Source organism: Rhea americana, unplaced genomic scaffold, assembly GCF_003343005.1.
Source record: "Rhea americana isolate MKP2758 unplaced genomic scaffold, rheAme1 scaffold_19, whole genome shotgun sequence".
Taxonomy (NCBI): domain Eukaryota; kingdom Metazoa; phylum Chordata; class Aves; order Rheiformes; family Rheidae; genus Rhea; species Rhea americana.
In genome coordinates this window covers 7,913,581-7,937,616 of record NW_028186038.1, presented here as the reverse complement: position 1 = coordinate 7,937,616, position 24,036 = coordinate 7,913,581, and the positions used below count along the sequence as shown (strand labels likewise).

At 41.4% G+C, this 24,036-nt stretch overlaps 1 protein-coding gene and 1 non-coding gene across 2 annotated transcripts in view; both read left to right on the top strand.

Moving 5' to 3' along the window:
• The first annotated feature begins 2,786 nt into the window (after positions 1 to 2,786).
• On the top strand, positions 2,787 to 2,858 carry TRNAE-CUC (transfer RNA glutamic acid (anticodon CUC)). Its single transcript has one exon. It is a non-coding gene; the product is annotated as a tRNA-Glu (tRNA).
• Positions 2,859 to 18,804: 15,946 nt separating this feature from the next.
• The window catches only part of SFMBT1 (Scm like with four mbt domains 1), a 41,550-nt gene continuing 36,318 nt past the window's right edge, over positions 18,805 to 24,036 (top strand). The window contains exon 1 of the mRNA XM_085302528.1: positions 18,805 to 18,965. Coding sequence (XP_085158654.1) covers positions 18,938 to 18,965 — 28 coding nt within the window. The 5' untranslated portion in view covers positions 18,805 to 18,937. The remainder of the gene's footprint in view (positions 18,966 to 24,036) is intronic.

The following is a 24,036-nucleotide window of genomic DNA, read 5'->3' as shown; positions in this document are numbered from 1 at the left end:
TAAGATAAAATTGCACAATGGAATTTTATCCTTATAATAATTGAAATGTAATTTAACTGAAGCAGCTCGACTTTGTGCGAGCGCGTGTCACCATGCAGTTAGCAAATATTTGGTTCTTGTCAGATGTGAATGTTCAGCATAGTCTGACTTCTGTTATGCCCGTTATAAATTGGGGTTGTTTATGAGTCTGCAGGCTTCTGTAGTGTTTAAAAGTGTTTAAGCTATCTGTGACAGCAGCGTTGTTCTCTTAGTCCATGACTTACTGCGTATGCATAGAGGGGGAAGGTGCTGAGTTACTCAGTGTTTGCTTTGTGGGAGGGAGTATTGCAGCCAAGGGTAAAAACTTAGAAGGGGAAAAAGAAGGCAAGATTCATCCTGATCGCTTATGTGGTGCTTAAAGAAATCTGCTTTTGCTGAAAGTGCAGTTGACTTGAAAGTATGACTCAAATTACTGTTTTTTTTTTTTTTTCACTTTGAAACTTATTGAAAGCAACTTGTGCGGCCCTTAAGTCAGATCGCATCGATAACTGAATGATGGTCTGATGAAGCGTATGCCCTCCTGCCACGTCTTATCTTGCCAGGGTACAAAATGAAATTTTTCAAAATGTGAGCGCTAGCTGACCACTGCTCCAGTCTTCTGTAGTGCCCAGTGTTAAGCACGTAACTTTTTTTTCACTAATTGTGGAGCAAGTTAGTATTTATACCTTCGCTGCATGTCCCTTCATGGGGGAAAATGTGATTGCTGAGCTACGAGCCATGCTGCTTCAGCTGCAAGTATCACAAGTCCTGCTCGAGAAGTTCCGAGAGTTTGAGTAAATGAAGAAAGCAAACTTTTTTTTCCCTCCAGCCTCTCTCTTTCTTTCTTTTTTTTTTTTTTTTGACTGAGCTGTGCATCTCCATCTATAACACGAAAGCGAATTTCTAATGACTCCATCAGAATGGAGCTTTTGCAAGTTACAGCCCCGTTGCACTGTACCATGAAAATAGGAGTTATTGCCCAAATAGAGCTCAGAATCGATACGCGTTATACGATAGCTGGGGTGATGCGACGCTAATGGGTTTATAAATAACTGACGTTATGAAAACTCATTCATCTTTGCTGCTAGAATTGAACGTTGTACACTACTGAGAAGATGAAATGTGGAGTAGTTTCCTGTTACCACTGAAGGAATTAACAGAACAGTTGTCATTAGATCTCAGTCCGTAGTACGGTTTTTGGCCCTCGTCCAGAGTTTAACAAGTTTGATACTGGTGGGAGCAAGTAAAGATGAAATGCAGAAACAAATGCCCCAAGAACTTAAAGCATATTTACACGAACCAGATCACGCGTCTTTACTGGTGCGATGTTTTACTGCCCAACTCCACAGTCATATATATACTTCTCGGTATGAGTGTGTTGTGACTGTATTTCGTAACAATCTCTTTTTGAAATGGTTGTTTTTGTGTTGTAATGCAATTTCTTCCCAAAATATTTATCTGGGGCTGTTGGAAGCCAATGTAAAATGTGATATAAATGTTGATCTCCATACTGTTATTTCTATGTGATTGTTTCTGCTTTTATTCTTTGATAGTTCAGGCTCTGTAAAGTTAGTGGTTCGTCTCCATTTTGGAATTCACCAGTTTTAACGTTTCAGTCCTACAGTACAGTCTCTTTTGGAGCAGATGGCCTCGAAAGGAGAAGAAAACGGTAAATTAAGGGGTATTCCAGTCATTTAGGTAGGAATATTCTATATACTGCATGGAAATGGGATGCAGTTATGCCACTTCTGCTGATGTAATGAGTTTTTAAACTCTCTAGCCTTCTGAAATAGGAACTATCGAACAACATAAAAGCAATGTTTACTTATACCTATTTATTTGAAACAAGGCATATACAGCATAGTTAAACATTGAGTTTCTAGGCAAAGTTGCTTTTCTCTGATGTTGGGCAGATGTATGAAATAGCAGGAAAACTGAAGATGTTGTGCACTGAAATCTTCAGGACAGCACAGTTTAAGACGGTAAAAATATGCTCAACTATATCTTATTAGAATTGTAGGGCATTACTGAGTGGAGCTAGTGTTGCTGGTGTTTAATTACATATTTTCCCTTTTCCGTTCCTGCAGATATGATTTAAGTTTTTTAATTAATAAGTATGGTTCTTGGCTGTGTTTAAAGTTTATTTTTAGACTGACCTGCTTAGAAAGCATGCTATTTGAACTGACTTGCTGCTTAGGTGTGAACTCATTAAGTTGACCAAATTTTATTTGTTGTGTCATGCGGATAAGTGACTGTGAAGCTCTGCATCTGAAGTGCATCTCTGCCTGTGCAGTGGATCACTTGCAAATATTTCAATGCACATTTGTTCTGTAGAGCCCAGAACTGACTTAGTTGCACATGAAACTATAGCCGAGTTGTAAAGAGTGTTCGTAGGCCTTCTAGAGCAGGTAGTGGGTACAGTCCAGAAGCAAATGTCCGTACGCTGCCTCGTTTCGTTTTGTGGCTGAGCCTTGAGGAGCTGTAATTCTCAAGGAAAGGTGGACCTTTCCTTTCAGGTTCCTCCTCTTTCTGTAACGTCAAAGGCTCTCCTAGCACGTGTTGGGGCAAGAACTTAATAGGACGTTAACTATTGCTGCTTTGACTTCTGCTCTTTTCATGGTTACTTTCTTGCTTGCAGAGGTGTGGAGCAGAAGGAAAATCTTCCGTGGTCCAGATGCAGGGTTAGCATGATGTCCACCCTTTATGCACTGAATCCAGAGATGTGAAGTGGTTGTGTGAGTCTCCCTGTTTGTACTGGAGTAATGTACTCCCTGGTGGTCTAGTGGTTAGGATTCGGCGCTCTCACCGCCGCGGCCCGGGTTCGATTCCCGGTCAGGGAATCTGATTTTTCAGCACGCTGGCACAGGTTGCCCAGAGAGGTTGTGGAGTCTCCTTCTCCGGAGATATTCAAAACCCACCTGGATGCAACCCTAACAGGCACTAGGTGACCCTACTTGAGCAGGGGGGTTGGACTGGATGATCCCCAGAGGTCCCTTCCAACCTTACCCACTCCGTCTGGGAGACTCTGTAAGGCGTCTGTGTTTTCATGTCTGTTTAGAAAGCAAAACTCTAAACTCTTTATTTCATCTTTGTATCAGATGAGTGCTGGACAGAAAAAGGATTTAGAGGAGGAAAGGGCAGCTCTGACAAATCGCCTTTATTCCAGTTCTACCCCTTATGTTGTCTTTTAAGCAAATTTCCCCCACTTGCTTGGTTCCTCCTTTTTCCACTAAAGAAACCATCCTTTCCAAGTATCCGTGCTAGAGAGCTGGAAGCAGGAATTGCATGCAGGATACTGAGTATGTTCCCAGCTAGCAGGTTGCCCTAAGGCTGTGTAAAACCGGTCTGGACTAGAAGAAACCAATAGTTTTTTTTTTTTTCTTTTTTCTTTTTCTTTTTTTTTCTTTTTCTCCTTTTCTTTTCTTTACCTGTATTTTATCACCATACCTAACATACTAATGATCCAACTTGTAGTTAACTTCAGCGAAAATTCAACTCTGTTGTTACTTAAATAACGCAGTCATCTTGGTAGTAGCACGTGTCGCTGTTTGAGACACCAAGCTGTGAAGACACACCATGGAAAGTTTGGGATAAAACAACAAAAATCATTGAAAACTGGCAACTTACTAGGTTGTTAGGACTATTTAATTTTATTGTACTAATCGGAGCTGTAGAAAACGTGGATGCAGGAAATGAATAGGATGTTAGGGATATTGGTCTTGGAGCCTTTTCTCACGTCGCAAAGGTACAGCGTGACAAATTTGTTTGTCCGAAGTGAAGAAAAGCTTTGGATCCTGAAAGATGTTGGGTATGTGGACCTGGGAGTAGTTACCACATGTGGAAGAACAAGAGGTTTTCCTTGTTCTTTCTTTTTTTGCAAAGAGTTTGATAGAATGAGACGTTTGACATTTTGTTTTTCCTCTTATTTTTTAAATCAGGGAAGTGTTCGCTTTAAGGTTAAAGTGCCGGTAAGTGGGCCTTATAGGGTAGGAGTATTAAGTGTAAAAAATACGTGCTACTGCAGCCTGCGGTAGGATAGTAACATAAATTACCCAACCTTTTGATAAAGCATTTGGTTTTGTTGGACTCTACCTCCTTCACGGAAATCTCTAGGCTGATGAGTTAATGCTTGTAAGAGGAAAAATTTGTTTCCAAAGGGACTTTTTCTTTCTGAACTATTATCTGGTTACTTATTCTTTCTTTTACCTTTTATATCTATGGTTCTTAGGTTTAGACCACTTTATCACTTTTACTGACCCCTTGTTTCCTCTCTTCTCCTGCTCCTGCCCCCCAAAATTTGATCTGTACCATGGGGAAGGGCCTCATGCCCTTTCTTTCTTGGGACTTTTCTTCTTGGCAAATTTAACCATTTCAAACATGATACTACTTTAGCTTTATATGATGTAACGCTTCCGCAGTCAGGGAATTGAATGGGGCTCAAAAACAATCTTCCTTTTTTTTTTGTCTAAGGACTCTGCAGGAGTTCCTGCTCCAGGCAACACTAAGGATGAAACTGCTATTTCTGAAGAAATTTTCAATCTTCACAATTAAAAATGTCGGGGGGAGGGGGGAAGTACTTAGACTTTGAAGAAATAACCTATCCTTCATTGGCAAAGCTCCTATTTCTGCCTTAAGTCCAAGAATTAACGTTAACATGACTCTGGTGGTTGGTGCCTGCCTCTTACAGTGCAGGATGCCATTTTTCTGTAGAAAAGAAAGAGCTTGCACGGATAATCTACAGCACAAAGCTAGGAAATAAGTTCTGCAAAATTAAAATTCAGGTGGGGGTGATGCAGATTGCCTTATTTGAATATTTAAATCTTCCATAGCTTTTTGATGACTGCTTTATCATTGTTTTCCATATATATGCAGTGATACTCATTTACAGCCTTCCCCAATCAGTTATACAGCAAATACCACTGCTATAAATAAAATGTCATTTGCAGGAGACAGAGTTTTGTAAGTTAAATGAGGAAGAAACATTCCCTTTGAAGAAGAAATGCTAGCTGTGATCAGTTGGTCAGGATTTTCTCTACAGGGTTATTAAAAGGGGTGGCTGAAATAGATGCATTTTTCCCTTCCTCCTTAGCTGTAGCCAAGTGTTTTTTTTTTTTTTTTTTTTTTTTTTTTTTTTTTTTCCTAGTGTTTCAGAAATACTGACTAAAAGAAAGAAAACTCCTGGGTTGTTATTTTATATTGCAGCTCAACCAATATGATGTGTAGCTGCTTGAAAGAAGCCAAACTTGGCTGTGCAATCCCACCTTCCTGTCTTTGCCACGGCTGCTAGTCTTAATCCTGCAGTCAGCTTTTTCTTCTAACAGACGACTAATTTTGTTGTTGTTGTTTTTCCTTAGTCAGGCCATGCTTTGTCTGTTTAGTGCTTTTTACCTTTCTGCACTCCATCTACTAAATAATTCAGGATTGTTGGCCAGGAATTATTTCTATCTATTTATTCGGTATCATTCATTTTGCTGTTAGTATTTGCCACCATTGGGGGAAAATATACTTACTTATTTTTGCAGTTAGGAGCTGAAGCATCAGTAGGACCTGGAAGTCTTCACCGTTTTGCAGCTCCATCTGGACCACTGAACTGATCGCAGTTCTGCCATGGGATTTTCTGCAACCTCAAAGAAATTCCTTAATCCCTTCTGCAGTTTTAGCATCCATCACGTCGGAGTGGGATCCTGCCCTGGGTTGTTGAATCTTGCCAGCATCATTTATAAATTGATGTGCATCAGATCGCTTTGAGACGATGCTACTCGTGACTCCTCGCTTTTACAAGCGCTACGACGCTTAGTCAGCAACGCTGTCTTTGGAAGGTGCTGCGCACCTCACGTCAGAGTGCATCTCTGTGTAACAAAACTGTAGTTGTTAAAGAGTGCACAGGAAACCTGTACAACAGACTGGTATCAGAGCAGAGATCTGACTACCAAACCAAAACTGCAGAGGGCTTTTTTAAACAGTTTGTTAGAGGTTAGGATGTAGGATAACCTCCCTCCAACACTCTTTGTGTTAATTATGTTAAATATGTGAGATATTTAATTATGCCTTGAAGGGAGTTGAATTTTGCCTCGTCTGATATTTCTGACTTGAAGTGAAAATATTTGCTCAAATACTTGAGGTGGAAGAAGAGTATATTTAATAATGAAAGGAATTATAAGGTCTTTTATTCACATTTGAAGACTTGAGCAAAGAGGCATAGCTTTTGAGACACGCACAAGGGACAGCAGAGAATACAGTAGAATTGTTGTTAGGGTTTTGTTACCCACCCACCCCAGCTCCTGCCATTTTAAGAAGGTAAATCCCAGTCACACTTTTGCTCTTAAATTAGAGAAGGCCTGTGAGCAAGAAACCGCTGTAGTCCTGTCCGGGTCTGAGGCATGGGCAGCATGTAGGTAATATGCTTTATATTGATGTTTTGTGGTGGTCTGCCGGGTGAAGGAAAGGAGAACCTGTTCTTATGGAAGAAGTGAAAGGTTCTACTATTTTAGTATTCTGTGATACAGGTGCTTTCATACTGTGCTAGTGGTAGACTTTCCAAGGATTTAGTCAGGTAGCAGGAGCTGTGGGAGCAGAGGAAGAGGGTCGCTCCTCAGTAATGCTTGGCTCCCAAGCTGATTTTTTACAGGGTGCTGAGAGCTCTCCTTGCGGTGAACTGATGGCAGAACCACAGAATGGCTGGCGTTGGAAGGACCTCTGAACATCGTGCATTCAGTCCAATCTCTCAGCTCAAGGAGGGTCAGTAGAGAACATTGCCTCGTCCAGCGAGGTTTTAAATATCACCAAGAATAGGGACTGCACAACCTCTTTGGGCAGCCTGTTCAACTACCCTTGCCGTGAAGTGTTTTCTCATGTTTAGGTGGAATTTCCTGTGTTTCAGTCTCTTTACCCCGTCACTGGGCACTGCTGAGAAAAGTCTGGCTCCATCGTCTGTGTACCCTCCGATCAGATATCTATATGCAATGATAACATCCCCCCTGAGCCTTCGCTCCTCCAGGCTAATCAGTTTGTGCTCTCTCAGCCTCTCTTTGTATGAGAGATGCTCCAGTGCCTTAATCGTTTTCACAGCCCTTCACTGGACTCGTTCCACTACACCCATGGCCTACTTGCACTGGGGAGCCCAGCACTGGACATAGCACTCCAGGCATAGCCCCACCAGGACTCAGTAAAGGGGAGGATCACCTTGCTCTTCCTGATGCACCCCAGAATACCATTGGCCTTCTTCACCCGAAAGGCACATTGGTGGCTCATGGTCAACTTGTTGTCCACTCCCAGGTCCTTTTCTGCAAAGCTGCTCTCCAGCGGGTCAGCCCTCAGCCTGAGGAGGAACATTGCTGGCCAGAAGGTCTCCCTTCAGACCCTTTCCTTCCCTGCTGTTGAAACAGGGTGGCTGTGCGGATTGCAGGCCCTGGAGAGAGAAATGGGAGCGAGGGACACGCAGAGTGAAGCTTATGGCTGCTGTTGCCGATGCTGTGATAATACTGGCACCTGCTGTTTGCAGTATTATTTGGTAGTGTTCCAGCACGTCTGTAATAACGAGACGATGCCTTTTGCTGTAATGAAACACAGTGAAATTAAGCTACAAAAATAAAAACGTGAAGCATAGGAAGTCCTACGTGATGCTGAATTCTGAAACTTGGTTTTTGTAAGCAGACCTGTGGTCCTGACTCCTGAAACCTTCTAGTCTCATTTGGCATCCAGTCCCATCTGAAATGAAAAACTGCTTAGCATCTCTGGAAGCAAGGCCTGAGCTCTGCAGATCTTGGTAGTGAGGTGGCTTCGTTGTAGCTTACGTTAAGTGAGTGCTGGGTGTGGTTGTCACTTTTTTTTTTTTTAAGTCGTCTTTCCATTTATCATTTCCCAAATGAATTAGCAGATGGGTTCATTCCCTTTGTTGTCCTATAGCATCATTACTGATATTTAAAAAAATACTAATCTAACTTTAGACTATTAAGTTTGTTTATAAACCCAAAGCTAGGCAAATGGCTGTATTTTCTCAAGTGGTAGGAACGGAGGAGTGCCAGCTGGGAAATGCTGGAGTTAGTGCATGCTCTGGGAAAACTGCATCCATAGCCAGGCATTAATAAGTGGGTTTAGCTACTTCTCTTGGCTGCTCTCTGTGCTGGGGTGACGGGAAGCGTCCTTGGCACTGAGCAGTGCTTTCTTAGTGGGTCTCAAACGTTCGAAGCGAGTGCTGGCTGGCTGGTGGGATGCGAGTTTGTCCCGTGGTCTCTGTTGCTGGTGTTCTAGGGAGAGCTGCCTTTGCTGTGTGCAGCTTGTGGTTTCAAAGCTCTTCTGAGAAATAGGTGTAATACATTATCTTTCAATGTATCGTGTACTATTTCAATGACATCCTCCCACTTGTTTCCTTCCTTTGTCATGTTTTTACATATTAAAAGCATTTTATATATATATGTTTTTATAATGAGTTTATATAGAGAGAGAGAGATAGATAGATTTTTTTACGTATAGTTACCAAGTACCTTTCTTCTCCCTCTGCTTTGTTCTCCTTTTATGTTTGCATTATCTGGACTAGCGGCCTCCATTAGGTGCTTCACGTTCGGTTTCTCCGGGAGGAGGAGTTGGATTTCAAAAAAAGGATTTGGAAAACACTGCGGATTTTTTTCCGTTTATGTGACTTGAGTGTTGAGCCAGGTTGATGGTCCTACTCAGATTTTATTGAAAGACTTCGTGTAACGTATGCATAGAACATGTGGATTGGCAAAGAGGACTCATTTGAATAAATTGAGCCTTTTAACAGTATTAAGGCAGTATTTGTTATAACTCGGTTAGGATTGCACTGATCTTGGCATTTTATCTGCCGAACTGAAATCCTGTATGCACTGAAATCGGAACAAGTCTATTGTCTAATAGCTGGGTTTTTGCAAACTGCTCCAGCAGTTTTCATGTTCCAGGCCCTTGCAGATGATTTTTTTTTCCTTTGTAACTTGCCTAAAATACATATGTAATCTACGCCTTTTTTTTGTGTGTTTTAAAACAGCCCTCTCATGTGCAAGATAGGTGAATATCATATCCTTAATTCCTGTTAAGAGAAATTAAGCTTCTCAGTTGCTGCTTTGTCTTCTACGGTTTAGCAGTGGGAGTGCTCTTCTTTGAGGCTGTGGAAAGGATGTGATCGTCTTTTTTTTTTTTACTTTTGAAGCTGATAGTTGTTGTAGAGTGTTTAAACTGTCTGCTTTTCCAGCTATGGCTCTGCCTTAGCCCTCCCAGTTAAGACAGTTTTTTATTTTTAATTAAACTTATGAAACATTGCATCCATTTGTGCAACATAGTTACTCTGGAGAAGCTCAGAAATTGGATATTTCATCGTGCTGTTTGTGTTGTGGCGCGTTGCACTCGGAGAGGACTCCAGTTTAAAGGATCCTGTAATCTGATGTCTTTTATGCTGCTGGTGGCAGTTAACTGCTGGGTAGCACGGCTGTCGCTATCGCATCGTTATGTCCTGTGCGGTTTGGTACTCGAGTATGTTGAGGATTCAGGTGTGGAGGCAGAGCCATTCCTGACCGTCGGAAAGCTCCGGACTCATCTCCTGGTGAGTTATGCTCTATGTCACTGGGGTCCTAATGGCAGAATATTTACTCAGCATATTACCCCTCTTTCTATAGAGGGCAATAAGTTGCAAGGCTGTCATCTGGGACTGGGGAGCTACAGCAGTTTCACATTCTTCCTTCATCTTTTTATCTTGCTTGTACCTTTGGGCAATTGATTTCATGCTATGGGATAGGTAATAAAAAGTCTTTGAAGGAAATAGAGCTGCCTGGTGTCTCTGGTTTCTTTGTTTGGCTGATAATCCCCAGATGTTCTTGCAGCCCTTGTGCTGCGGAGGGTAGGTGGAGACAGCAGAATGCTATCCAAGACTTCACATATAAAAATAATAATATAATAATAAAGCTTTCTGGATGACACAACAAATACAGTTACTATCTTACTGAAGGCTCAAACTAAGCGATTCTTCTTAGTAGTTCGTATTTGAAACAGGAGAAGTTTGGGGGCCAGCAGGTTGTGTAGTGTTCGGCTGTCGAGCTGGCTGCTCACGCTGGCCAGTGGCACCTGAATTAATTGGGAAAGGAGCAGGGACTTTTACGTTCTGGCCTGGATTTAATGCCTGGTCTCCTGGAAATTGCTCGGCCCGGTTGTAACAACTGATCTCATTGTTCGTTTAGCCGAAGCAGAGCGTTTCAATGTGTATTTAGCAAGCCTTTAGGCGTGCTAGGTGTATCGTCAGACGTATCCAGGGGAGAAGGCAAATCTCGGAAGCAATGGGAATTCAAGCAGGGGCTGGGATTGGAAAAACCACACGGCTTGATATGACCTAAATGGAAGAAGGTAAGTACCAGGTATTGTATCAGCAGAATTGCGTTAAATAGATTACAGTTCGGGTTTTTTTTTTTTTTTTTTTTTTCCCTGTAGCGTATGAGTAGCTCTATTGATGGCATGAGTTAAAGTTCCAAGTGTTGGTCTTGTTCTGTGACAAAAGGGACTGTGCTTTTTTCTACTAAACATTACTATCCTGGTGAAAACGCACATGTAACAGCTCTGAGTTTTCAAGGCAAAATGAATTGCCAGGGCTGTAATATTTCAGCCTGCTGAGAGTTTTTTGTTTTTGTTTTGTTTTTTTTTCATATTTCTCAGTGTAATACTGGCAATTAGCAGTATTTCATCTGAGGGGCTGAGGCACAAGGCTGCCCAAGAACCGGCCTGGGGGGCTGCGGTGGGTGCCGAGGCCGGCGGGTTGGCACCGCGCAGCCTCCGGCGGGGGACAGGGAGTGCAGCCCGTGGTGCTGCCGAGTCTCTTGTGCTCTTTCGGTATGACTGTTGCAGCATGGGGAAATGAGAACTAGGAGTTCTGCTGTACTAAAATAGATGGAACGGTGGTGGCACACGAATGTGAAGGTGTAACTTGGGAATATCGGTCAGTGAGAGAAGACTGATGTGACAGAGGAATGCAGTAAGTTTTAATAATTATCTAATTCTGGCAGTAGCTCTTCCTGCATGTGTATATATAATCTTTATGTTCAATGGCTTTTGCTCACAGAGCCTGTGCAGAAGCTGCCCAGATAAGAACACTCAAGCACGCTCTCGGCAGGCAAAAAGATAAAGGGGATTGCAGGAGCCTTGTGCTGTGTCTCTAAGAAAGCTTTCTTTGCAAAGAATAGAAGTTGGTTGTTCAGAAGAACACAGGTTTTGTCCTTGCAAGGACCAAAAAAAAAAANAAAAAAAAAAAAAAAAAAAAGAAGTAGGTTGCAACGAGTAAAAGACTTCATAGGAAGAGAGGAGAGGAATTGACATTTCCCAAGTTGAGGAAGTGCAAGTCTGAAAGAGGAGCGGGTATGAACATGTGTTTTCTTTAAAATGCTTTTAATGAAGTAAAGACTTCACTTGAAGAATAGCTGCTTCTGTCGTTGTTCTTGGACAGAACGTAACTTATGTAAGGTCTCACCTGCTGCCCGAGCTGCTGAATAAAGGAGGATCACCAGCATGGTGTACCTATGGCCTCTTAGCAAAGAATAAAATTGTATGATTTTATGATTTGACTGTAAGAGACAGCAGATGTTTAGAGGCCTGGGAGAATGGTAAGCCCTGGATGACTGGATCTGATCATGGGGTCTAGCAACTGCAAAACCATGGAACCACTTTTTAAATATTGGAGTAATGCAGGGAGGTTTTGCTTTTGTTCTGGAGCATCAATGATGACTAAGGAACATATTGGTGATTGCAGCTGTAATAAACCATTACAGAAGCAAGCAAATGTGCTCCGGTTCACAGACCTACTGTTCCATACATGCGTTCACTCAAATGTGCTTTAAAGTACTGGAAGCTAAGCAAAGGTTTCTGTTCTCTAGGTTGAACGGTATAGTTTCTTCTGAAACTGTGTCTTTAAATAATGAAATTATTTGTATTACTTTGTTATAGAAGCACCAAACTTTATTTTGCCTCTCCGTAGTCTATTTTCTGGGCTTTACAGGGCTGTCTTGGAAAGATTAAGTGCGAGTTAACAGTGCTGAGCCAAGGGATCATTGACAGATACTAGCTGGCCTTGACAGGAGAGAAAACTGAAAATGTTTTTTTGCTGGTTGCAGGACTGTGCTTAAAAATGGCTTGAAAAAGTAAGATTCCAGCTGTAAGTTGGAGATTGAGAAGTCTTTCACTTCATGTATTATTTGTGGAGGGTCAAATATTAAGACAGCTTTTGCATGTAAAATACATGCTCTGTATATACAATCAAAACTTTTGCAATGACATCAGTGTTGTCCAGGCTTACAACTGTTAATGGCTAAACAAGGGAAAAGTAAACAAGCAACCTCTTAAGCCCTATCCTGACTCGTAGAAGGATTTGAGAAACAGAAGCTTGCCTGAAATATGGACCCTGAAGGCACCTCCTTGGAGAAGCAGGACCTCCGAGATGGGCTTGAGCAGGGAGAACAGCGGCAGGGTGGAGCAAGAGAGAAGAAAAGTGTAAAAGTAGCCTTGCACAATACTCTGCTTTCCAAGAAGATAATTTGATGTTACCACCAGCCTGTCTGAAAGCTGTACGCTACCCTTCTGATATTGCAGATACAGAAGAACAGCTCATAGGTGGTTAGAGAAGCAGTGCTCGTGTCTGTCCAATCACAAGATGCACGAGGAGCAAAAACCGGACTCTGCCGGCGTGGCAGATTGGACCGAGAGGCTGTTCTTATTCCTCCTGCTTCCTTCCAGACTTCGGGAACAGTCTGGATGGAGTAGAAATTTCTTGAGTGAGGGAGAAAAGAGCACGCCAAGCGTTTGGGGTTGCGCTCTTTGGTGCCGCAGTGCGGTGGTATGGGATCGCATCTTTTATCGTCACGGGTCTTAAGATTTCGTACACTGAATCTTGTGCTGAACATTCATTTGCTTTTGCCTCTTTTTGCAGTCCTGGTTTCAAGGATGAGATTTTTTTTTTTTCAAATAGCACTTAATACCTCATGTTGTCCCCTGATAGAGAAGGTTGCTGATTTGTTATGGCAGGTAATTAGCAGCATCCATTTGCGGAGTTGGCAGCAGCATCTAACTAAAGTCCTTGCCGTTTTCCACTAAAAAGATATGGTTGTTTTCAGGAAAAGGATATGGTGGTTTTCAGGAAACACTGACTCCTAATGTGGTTTTATTGTTTTGGTTTGGTTGGTTTTGTTTTGTTTTGTTTTTTGGCATTTCTGTGTTTTCAGGGTTTTGTTACAAGAGAGTAACTGCAACTCGCTGTGGATAATGGCTTAAGAGTTGGTTTTCTCCAGTGCTGTGGATTTTGGTTCTAGTTGACAAATCTGCTTACTGAGTTTGTTTCTTTTTTTTTTTTTTTTTTTTTTTTTTTTTTTTTTTTTTTTTTTTGATGCTGATACAACTAATATCAACTATTGTGATATGAAGCCTCACTGGTAGACCTGTAATTGATCTCATAAACATGCGTACAAGGAATTAAGAACTGCATGCTCTAAGCAGACCTAAAATGAAGTTGTTGCTACGCCAAATAATTTACTGTGTTGGGTTCTCTTTGTGCTCTAGAATTCTTTAAAAATAAGTTACCTGCTTAAATACAAGGTTGAAAGGAGATTGATTTGTTTCAGGAGAAGGCCTGCAAATAAAAGGTGTCATCCTAGGAGGTCCTTTCCATTTTCCCACTTTTGCTGATAGAGACTGGGTCGGTCTGGGTGGAACCTTTTTGTCTTTGGAGAGGGTGTGAATGTGTTTTCCGAAGGCCTGATGTTCGCTGGCTCGCTTATCTGCTAGGGTAGAGGACCTTGTGCAGCAGCATTTGGGCTAGCTGAGATCTGCTGGAGTGTTGATAAGGCGCGTGGTGCGTAGTACCTGCAAATCTTGGTTAGCAGCATTCCCCCCCTCGCGTGGATCCGCCGTCCTCTGCCTCTCCTGGCAAAATGGGCAGCTGATGCCTGCGTTCGTGATGTAGGTTAGGGAAAAGGTTAAAAAAAGTACTTAAATTTGCACTTTCACAGACTGTGGAGAAGAAGAGAGCAAGTTAGCCCTGGACCTGGGTGCAGTATAACTGCAATCCATGCATGGCAGCGAGGGAAATTGGGCTTGAAGGTCTGTGCAGATGCTTTCCAGAGGTTCACCGCAGTGATAAGATTGGGTCCACTGGCGTGTAGTGTTCTTGTAGTCGTCTCTCTGTAAAGGAAAAAGCTCTCCTTCCGGCTAATTTCTCATATGAGTTATAGATCTTAAATACAGAAAAGCTTTTATGATGAACTTGTGCATTAGCAGGATGAATCAGGGATATTCACTAAAAGGGTCAATATGTTAGAACCTATGTGGAAACGTAGGAAATAATGGTTGTTTCCTATTTTTAACTGTACACTGAGAAATGGTTGCTGCTTCTGCTATGTTTGTGCCTATTTTGTGCTTCCCATTGGTTTTTCTGAATGTTTTTCAGGCAGAAGTTTGTAGCAGAGGGATGCTTTTGTCCTGAATAGTTTTTCTTGCTGAAATCTCAACAAGAATATCTGCTGCAAAACACCAGATTTAATTAGAAGGTGCGCTGCAGAGGGCACGGTTAAAGCCCTGACCATGAGACTCACAATACGAGATTTGTTACAAAAAGCCTTGAGATGAAGTGCATGTGCCTTTTCCCCTCAAAGGGAATATATAATTAGTATTTCCTTTGAGTGAAAAAGCACGCATGCACGTGTGAATGGACACAAGCATCAGGAGGACATTTACCTCCTCTCCTCCCCATCCAGAGTGTAACCCAAGGATAATATAAAATGGATTTTTACCTTTCCTCACTGCTTTGGTGGTCTCCCTGTTTGGTGGTAGAGTTGTAGGTGTCAGGCTCTGAAGACCTTTGCAGTCACCTGCCTCTTCTGCCAGACCTATGCTGCGTGAAGCCTGAGATGACAGAAAAAAGTGGGGGTTTTTTAATAAAAAAAAAAAAATTATTGTATGGCTTTGAATGCAGGAAATTGATGAAACCTAATCCTTTCTGTAGCTCCTTCCCAGCGCTGTAGAAGTATCGCCGTTACAGCTAGGGTAGGCTGTGCTTTTGTGTTTCTGGCACAAATCTAGCACTTCTGATGCTGGAAACCAGGAGAGCAACAGTGACGCTTGGAACTGTTTCAGGGCAGAGGACTGAGCTGGTCAAGGAAAACTTTTCTTTCTTTCTTTCTTTCTTTTTTTTTTTTCCTTCCTTGTACATTTTGTTTTCTACTGGCTTTACTTCCCAACAGGTTCAACTGACCATTGCAAGGAGCAGCTGGGGTGCAAGGGATGAGATGGGGTTTGGTGGTGAGGGGAGACCAGCTCTGGACACATTGATGGCATCCCACCATAGATGCTGTCTGGTAGCATAGCTTAAGGCTCTCGACTTCGCTGCTCAGACAGGAAGCGTTTCGAACTTTTATCTCATGTCCCCATGGTGTCCTGCTCCTTTGTTTTAAAATATTAAGCCTCAGACACCAGCTGATTTATTTTAATTCAACATCCAGCTCGTTTGATTTCTTTTCATATTCAAGTGAGCCATCTGGCCTTAATGAACTGTAACTGTTTTTAATGCAGCTTCCAGTTGTTAACATCTGAATATTTCATGTGCTGAAAGAAGGTTTGAAATGCAGAAGTAAGGCCGAAGGATCTAAAATGTTTCCAGATCAGCCCTGCGCCATCAATACTTGTGTGTCCTCTGCCGATTGCCAGTTAGATGTATCAGATCTTTGGGGGTGCCACGCTCGAAGCATCAGACGTGGCTGATGCTGTTTGCAAGTGCTCTCAATGTTGTGTACGTAAAACACCGGTACTGCTTCGGAAATCCTGATTGACTACTTAATCTTAGCTTGGGTAGAATTTGAATTGAATTCAAGAGGAACTGCATTTGTGTGTGTGTTAAAATGTTTCTGTGTTGCAAAAAGAGTTGATTTTACATGATCTAGCTTAGCTACAGAAGTTACTTGAGAGCTGGGTACTATAAATTGAAAATATCTTAGTTGTAGTTAATTTTTGAGGCGCTTTACCAGGGCAAGGCTATTAAAAACTAGTGGTATATCCCAAAATTTGTTGGACTACATGCTTCACTCGGTATTTTCCAGTGTTGCCTTTGCTTTGGCTTAGCAGAATGACAGTTGATAGGCTTATAATAGGCCATTACCAAGAAAAACTTTGATTAATGATAAAAGGCACTTTGTTGCTTCGGTCTTTGCTGTTTGCCAAGCATTGTGCGGGTTCCCGGTGACATAATCTCCCAGCACTACTGCATAAAGGGTAAAATAAATGCAAGTTTAGCTTGTAGATCTGTCTGTAGAAGAAATGATCTTCAGAAAGGTAGGTTGTTTTAGCTTACCACAGGCTAGTTTGTCCTGAGAGCATGGAAAAACTACATATAGAGCAGACGGAGGTAGATAAGGTGGTGCCTGTGATTAGTTTGTCCATAACTTTCTCATCGAGGCAGACGTCAGGTGTGAGATAGCTGGTGAGCCTGGTAGGTCCCTGCTTAGCACAAACTTTCTGCTGTGGAGAACTTGTGAGAAGCAGTAGAGGAGAAACGGGCAGCTGAGCTCTCTAGCCATAGTATTCCTGAAATTGTAATAAATAAAATCTTGCATCTTCTGCGTGGTAGATTTTTGTGGCATTAAGCTGTCATTCAAGAGGAGGTCTTAATGGGATATAAAGTCTTACCACTCCTGCGGCTTTTTAGACCTCTGGTGGGAATGAACATTTTAAAACTCAGTATTTTTGTTAGGTTGTTAGATTGTCAGGTAGTCTTTGTAGACACTACAGGTCTATGAAAGTCAGAAGATCTTAAGACACTGCAAATGCCTAAGGATTCTCTCTTTTAAACCATGCCTCCTTTGCTTTGGTGTTAAAATAGAAATGCATCTATCATTTTAAAAGAAAAACTTCTAGTCCTTTGCTTCATTTCTTGTACGTTGTTTAAAAAGAAAAAGGAGCTGCTACCCAGACATTCATCAGGAATGCAAAGGACTTTTGAATATCTATTTTTAAGCATTATTTTTTAAGGAAACAATTTTGTTTTCAAGGCTGAGAAAGTTCTGTCACGTAGGGTGTGATATTAATAATAATAAAAAAATCTCCTCTTCATTTTTTTATTTACTATACAACTTACTTTAGTGGGGAATTCTGTAAGAGAAAAAATTCTTGCAGTATTTGGTCCCTAACCGTGTTATCAAATGATTCTGTGTTTGTTGGATTCTGCAAGTGGGCTGATGTCTGCTTTGGGCTCAATGTGTTCAAGCCTGTGCCAGGGCTTTGGGGACAAAAATACTTGAGAGCTACTGGGCTCACTTTAGAGCTACACTGCCTCAGTTTCTGCCAGTAGTAAAGAAATTATGATTTCAATTGCTTGTAGGAATTGCAGTTGCTTATTGCTTATGGATTAGCTTCCAACACTAAATTATGGGCTTAAAGGCTTGAAAGCTGAGCCTTCGCAATACAAAATGTCTGTCTGTTTTTGTTTTTTTTTAAAAAATGGATTATTTTTGCTTGATAACCGTTCAGCTCAAACAACAGTAAAGCGTTCCATGTAGGTGCCACGTGTGTGTATGTGTGCGTAATAAAGGTGAAAACCAAACAACTTCAGCGCATTTAACGTTCTTGTCCTCCTGCACCCACAGCAATTTTGGGCGCTATCGGCAGAGAAGAGCCCTAGAGAGCGACCAGGGGCCATGTCCCTTGGAGGTGAAATCTTTAAGTGCAAACTTAAGGGAATTTGGTGAGTGGAAGGACTGAAGAGATGACTGGTTAAATTTTAGGACTGAGCCGGATTTATATAATTTACGCTGTTTTTTTCATACTACAGAACAGTGATATTTCTTGTGTGTAGACGGAGCCTTCTGCTCCGTCGTGGTATGGGACTGCTTCTCCTTGAGGAACTGTTGTTGCTGGTCAAGTCAATATGGGCATTTCTTAAATATACAGAATGACCTGACTGTTTTTTTGAACAACTGAAAATATATATTTTAGGTAAGATACATTAAAATGAACTTCTATAGGACTGCTTATAAAAAAAACAGAAAATTTTAAATAACCTGGTAAAGGACTTTAAAATGAAACAAAAAAAGGTACATATCTAGGTGCGGAGAGTATTGATTGTTTTTTCAACTTACATAAAACATAACGTTGTGATAATAAATGACCTACCCTTTCACAGCGGAACAGTGTCACTGGTATCTCCAGGTCCTGGGAAAGTGCTGAAATGATAGCTCACTGGTTGAGCTGTCAACAGTCTAGTAAGTCTAAAATGTATACATATATTTAAGCTTGTTTTATAGCAATACAAGGCCAGCGCTGCCAATCCCTTGAAGGCTTGTGAAAAGCAAATTGCTAAAATATTAAAACCCAAGAGCCTGAACAGACATTTGGTAAGGGCGCTTTGCCAGCGTCGGTTTAGCTGTCTTGACTTTTGACACTTTCATTGGTCTAGGTGAAATAAGAACTTGATTCTCTTGTTCCATCTTGTTCCTAAGCCACAATGTGGTTACTTCCATGCTTTTTAGCCTTGTGCAGGGTCGAAGGAACTTCTGAGAGGGATGAGTTTGTTTGGGGGCAGGAGAGATGTTGAAAATAGGTTCTGTACCTAATTGCTTTAGAAATTTTAATTCCTGAGGCAGTTTTTGGTCTGCTGAAGAGGATATGTGTGTGCAGTAGCTAAAAGTGAATAAATGCAATATGGTGTCTTTGTTTGCTTTAAAGCTTTTGGCTTTTTGCTGGAGAATAATATTTTTAATGTGTCGAAGAGTAGTTAATATCAGGTAATGATTTTCTTAATATTTTTTTCAGGTTTGTTTTCATCATCCCTTCTTGAATGTCCTCATTGTCAGTAGGACTGAAAGGGGGGAGACAACTCATGACCAGCAAACTGTGACAAGCTTGGGTTGCGCTGCTTCTGGCTGCTTGGAATAATCCTTAGACCACTGTGGAGATGAATGGAGAACAGCAGTATGATGCAGGTAATATGCCAGCTGGCTTCCAGGGCTAAAGCTTCTCCAAACATTTGGCAACTGAGATGGGACCGAGATGAGTACAATGCACGTTTCATATGGCAAGTGTCTTACGCTCTGCACTGTACAAGGAGAAGCTTAAGCTTCTGTTGCTATGGGTTGGATTCTGGCTGCGTGGCTCAGAAGAAAAATTCTGATCCACCTTAGTAACTGTGTTTTTAAGAAGCCTCTTCAGGATATGAGTATGAGATGAGCTTGTGAAAATCTCAGTGGCTTTATAATTATTATTTTGAGACATTTGCCTGTCCAAATGGTTAATATTATCTTGTTCTGTTCTTATCTGCCTTCATCTGATTCTTAACACTCTGACAAAGTTGGGGTGATGGATTTACAGGTCAGATAAGTGAAGCTGTTTAGTTCCACTATAGCCTGTCCTGTTATTCTGATGAGCCTTGCTGTCCACTTGGGACTGAGACATCAGCTTCTGAATTGCCGCAGAGTGGTATATTATGATAAATTAACTCAGATTCTGGTTCCTTTTGAAACACTAAGCTGAAAAGAGTGTCCTTGTCTGGGACAGTTGGGGACACTACAGCTTTCTGAAGCAGAGTCCTTAAATTTTTACGCTCTTTTTGAGGATAGGGATTATCTGTATTTCTGATTTGGCCTGCCATGGTTTGTTGCTTTTCCTTGAAAAGATCCCTGCCTATAGCATTCATACAGTTAAGTAGCAGTAAATTTTTATCTGTAGTTACTAGTATAAACTACTGGATTAAGATTTTAGCTGAGTATTACTTTCTTTTGGCAACTCTCTAACAAGCAGCACTTCCTCACAGGACAGCTACTGATGATTTGGTTTTATGAAAGTCACATTGCTCTCAGTGTTACTGAAGATATGTTAAACATAAGTTTAGTCTGCAGGCCTCTAGCAGAATACTATCGTCTGCTATCTAATGCTGAAATATGCCTTCTGATAATTATCCATAACCAAACCTTCAGGTTGTTGTCAACCTCATATCCTCAAATAAGCAAAAAAAGCAGCACACACAAGTAGGCTAAATTTCTCCAGGCATGTGCAAATCCAGTTTCTTCTGCTACTGGAAAGTGTTAACGTCTGTCATGTAGAGTAAGAAAGGGAAGAGGGTTTGGGCAGCTGAGAAAAAAAGTAAATAGATGTATACATGGTCAGCAGCAGGGTGTTCACAGGACATCCTTCTGTACTAAAACTTTTATTGAATGTTTTTTTCTATGCTCTTTTTAAAATAGCAGAAGTCACACAATCTTCTGTATGTGCTTGGGGAATTGCTATGGAGAGTTGGCTGTTTTCTTCAGTTTACTCAACGGTTATTTTCCTGAACATCCTTTTTGTGTCTGGTTTCAGTATAGGTGGTTATAAAAAGCAAACAGTTCCTTAAGAGAGCCGTACTGGCTGAGTTCGTCATTAATTTCAGAAAATGCTAACCATGTAAACATATGCATATTGGTTTAGCTTTTGTGCTCTCTTTCTCATACCATTTTCCTATAGAGCTTTAAATTACACCAGTCCCGACTAATTTACATTTTGATTAGGTCTTAGACCACCACTGAAAAATTCCCTTCATATTCTCCAAGTGGCATAGTTTTTCCGGTTCATGATTTTTAGCAGTCTTTTGGTGATTCCCCTGCCTTCTTTGTGTTTATCTACTGGACGGCCCCTGAGTAAGAGAGCACAGGCAGCGGCCAGGATTGTCAGCTGTGATGCTCCCCTGCACTACAAGTGGGAACGACAACTTTTATTCTTGCCACAGTCTTTTTCAGCTGCCAGAATTGCAACGTGTCTTTATTTATTCATGGCCTTGTAGCTGATATAGCTGGAAAGATTAACTGTTATTAAAATCAGATTGAAATATGTCTAAGTTTCCTGGTGAGGAACCTTTAGGTTAGCATTAATTGAAGGTCTTGCAGACTTCAGTGTGATGTAGTTAAATGTCCAATATGACAGCCTTCAAACTAAATCATATTAAAGTTGCATGAAAGTTACTGGTCGTGAGAATTTAACTCAAATCCGAAGATCAAAATGAAGTCTGGTGTCGACTGCTTCCATTGCAGGTATTTTTAAGGATGAATGTAGTCGTATCTCGCTGCCTTCTTGTGTCGAAGTGGTACGGTTTGGTATTCTTTCGCTTCATGTATGTATCTGAGAGCAACGTACCATATTTCGTGGCAAGATTCAGAATTGAAGAGCTAGTGTTGAAAATAAGGCTGGTATAAATAGTGGTAAATGGAAAGAGATGTACTTATCTTGGAAATTTTTAATATTCCTACAGACAATTTTCTCACCTCCAGAGTGAATAAACACTCTGTACAGAATCTCTGTAGGACACTTTTCAGATTTTACTTGAGAAAATCTAGTCATTTGCTTTGAGAGCTTTGTTGAAAAAAGCTCATTGTATGCTGAGACCACGGAGCTGAGAATCACGTCTGGTTTCTCTGCTTGCCTTTGCCAAAGTTGTGCTTTGCCACCACTGAACTAACCTATATCTCAGCCATCCTGTCTGAGACAGAGAAAATATCTCTCTTTAGGTAGAAGAAACTTGAATTCATTTAGGACTTGTAAGTAATTGAGGATACAGAGAGAAAGAGAGAACATATACATACATATATATATATAGAGAGAAAACATATACGTACATATGTATACATATGTACACATCTATAGCATTATATTAGTAAATTGTGCTTGAGGATTAAATGGGTTAAATATGTTTTTGCTTGTTGGCATCTGTTATATTAATCTGCAAGTTCTTTCACAATAGACATCAGCTGTTAGTGCAAATATATAAGGTTTTGCTGAGTAGTTTGAATTCAGACTGATTAGTATGTTTAATACAGACATACGGGCCCTCTGGAAGGCAGATTCATTTAAACTGGTCCTCTGTGTATCCCAGTATCTGCTAATCTGCAAGAACAGCGCTGTGGAGCAGGATCTTGCAAAATATATCAACCGACTAGATCAAAAGACTTAAATGGGGCCTTGCTCTGCTGTAACTCTTGTACCAGTAAAAACAGAATAGCAATTGGATTTTGACTCTCAGGTATTTCCAGCTAGCTTAAGCCTTAGCAGAGAGATGCTCCTTAGCCAAACTCTTGAAGAGTCTCTGCATCAGATGTTTTTTTTTTTTTTTAAAAAAAAGAGAGAGATTATTCATGTTTTCTATATTCCTAGCACATGTTTGCTCCACAATTAGACAAATAATTTGCTTCTCTCACTATGAAACATTTTATAGCATTTTTGCTTGGAGCTTTATTTAATAAGCTTTTCATGATCCATATTCATTAAATAAATGCTACACTAAATAACCTGAAGTACTGCGGCGAGGCAGTATGCGAGATACAAAAGAGATATTTGCTGTATCGTATAGATGCAGAGGGCCCCCGGCTGTAAGCGGCAGTCTCCTAAAGGAAGGAAACCACCCGAAAATTCCCCCTCTGCCTGTTAAGTGGTTGAAATTCACAGCTAGTAACCTAGTCTCACTTAAGTGTAAAACTGTAGTAGGCTTCAATGCAAGGCGAGAAAGGTGAAGCCTCATGAACGAAAGAAGTTACGGGTACTTCTATAAAAATGTTTTTAAACTGTTCTGATTACAGGGAACCACACACCCCTCTCCAAAAAAAAAAAAAAGAAAGAAAGAAATAAAGTGGAGAAGACTATTGAATCCGCAATGCATGGAGGACAGGAAACTGTGGGGTTTTTCTATGGAAAAAGAATTCCAGAAGAGCTGTTGGAAGGTGCTGTTGAGATTTGGACGTTTTATGATGCCAAGAAATCCGAGCCCTTCTCCCTGCAGCGCAGAGCTGGAAGGGAACAGCTCTTTTAGACCTAAAACCGTGGAAGCTGCGGAGACCGTAGGTTTGCGGAGTGAAAAAGGACCGGTGCTACCGCCGAGCCAGCTGGGACCCGTCTGCAGCTGTAGTTAGGGGCAAGAGACCCTCTGGGTTTGCATCCCAGGCAGGATGCAAACGCCCCGTCTCACGAGTCCCTTGCAGCAATTAAGTGGCGGCAGAAGTTACTAATTGACCCTTTGAGTGCGTTCAGTGACCTGTGCCGCGGTTAGGGAGCTTAGGTGCCCCCGGGGCCGCGGGCCGGTGATGACACTGTACCCACGGCGTGGCGAGGCCGTGGCGGCTCTCGCCGCCCCGCTGCACTGGGGCTCTCCGGCTCGTTAAAACGCGCCCAGCCGTCGCTTTGCTTTCCTGTCAAACAGATTCCCGCTTGGCGACTACAGCCAGTGCTTTCTAAATACAAAATCCTCCTTCGAGTTGGGTGGAAGTTGTTGTTTTAGCAGCTTGTTTGAGCTTTTCTGTAGGTCACGGTCATTTATTTGCCTTTTTCTGAGCAGGGCTCATGAACCTGACAAGGTTCGTTCTTGGTTTTGACTGACCATAGATGTTTTCTTCAAGCTGATGTTTGTTGCTGCCTTGGTTCTCTGGCTGTAAGCTTAAGCTCTTTATTTTTTTTTAATCAAATGTTGTTTTAATGAGCTAAGTAATCTTGTTTTAGCAACATTTTACAGTTATTTTTTGATAAGAATGACTTGCAGCCAAAGCGTTGATCAGCTCCACCTTAATTTGCAAATAGCTGTGGTCTGTGCCATATCCTCTTTACTGCCTCAAAATGTTAAAAATAAAATTACCTATTCTTTCCTCCAGGTCTGTTTCTTCAGTAAGTTAAAAATTATCCCCTTAAAATTGATGCCCGTATGCAAGCTCTGAGTTCTTTGAGCTCTGAGGGTTATGAAAGGCCAATGTAACCAACTATGGTTGTTTAAAAATAGCAAAATGAAACCAGGATTGGGAGAGAGATGAGCTGCCTTTAAAACAGATACTGTCATCAGCAAACAAAAGCTAGCTAAATATGCACTGCTAAATTTGGGGAAATGATAATTCCTCGAATTACAATGGAAAGTCAAAGATGCGCTTAACATTCAGCTTGAGGAGAAAATGAACCTTCTTTACAGTGAAGACTTGAGTGGCTTCCCCACCACCACCACCCATTTAAAGATACTCAGGCGTTTGGGCAAATATTTGCCCTTCAGAAGGT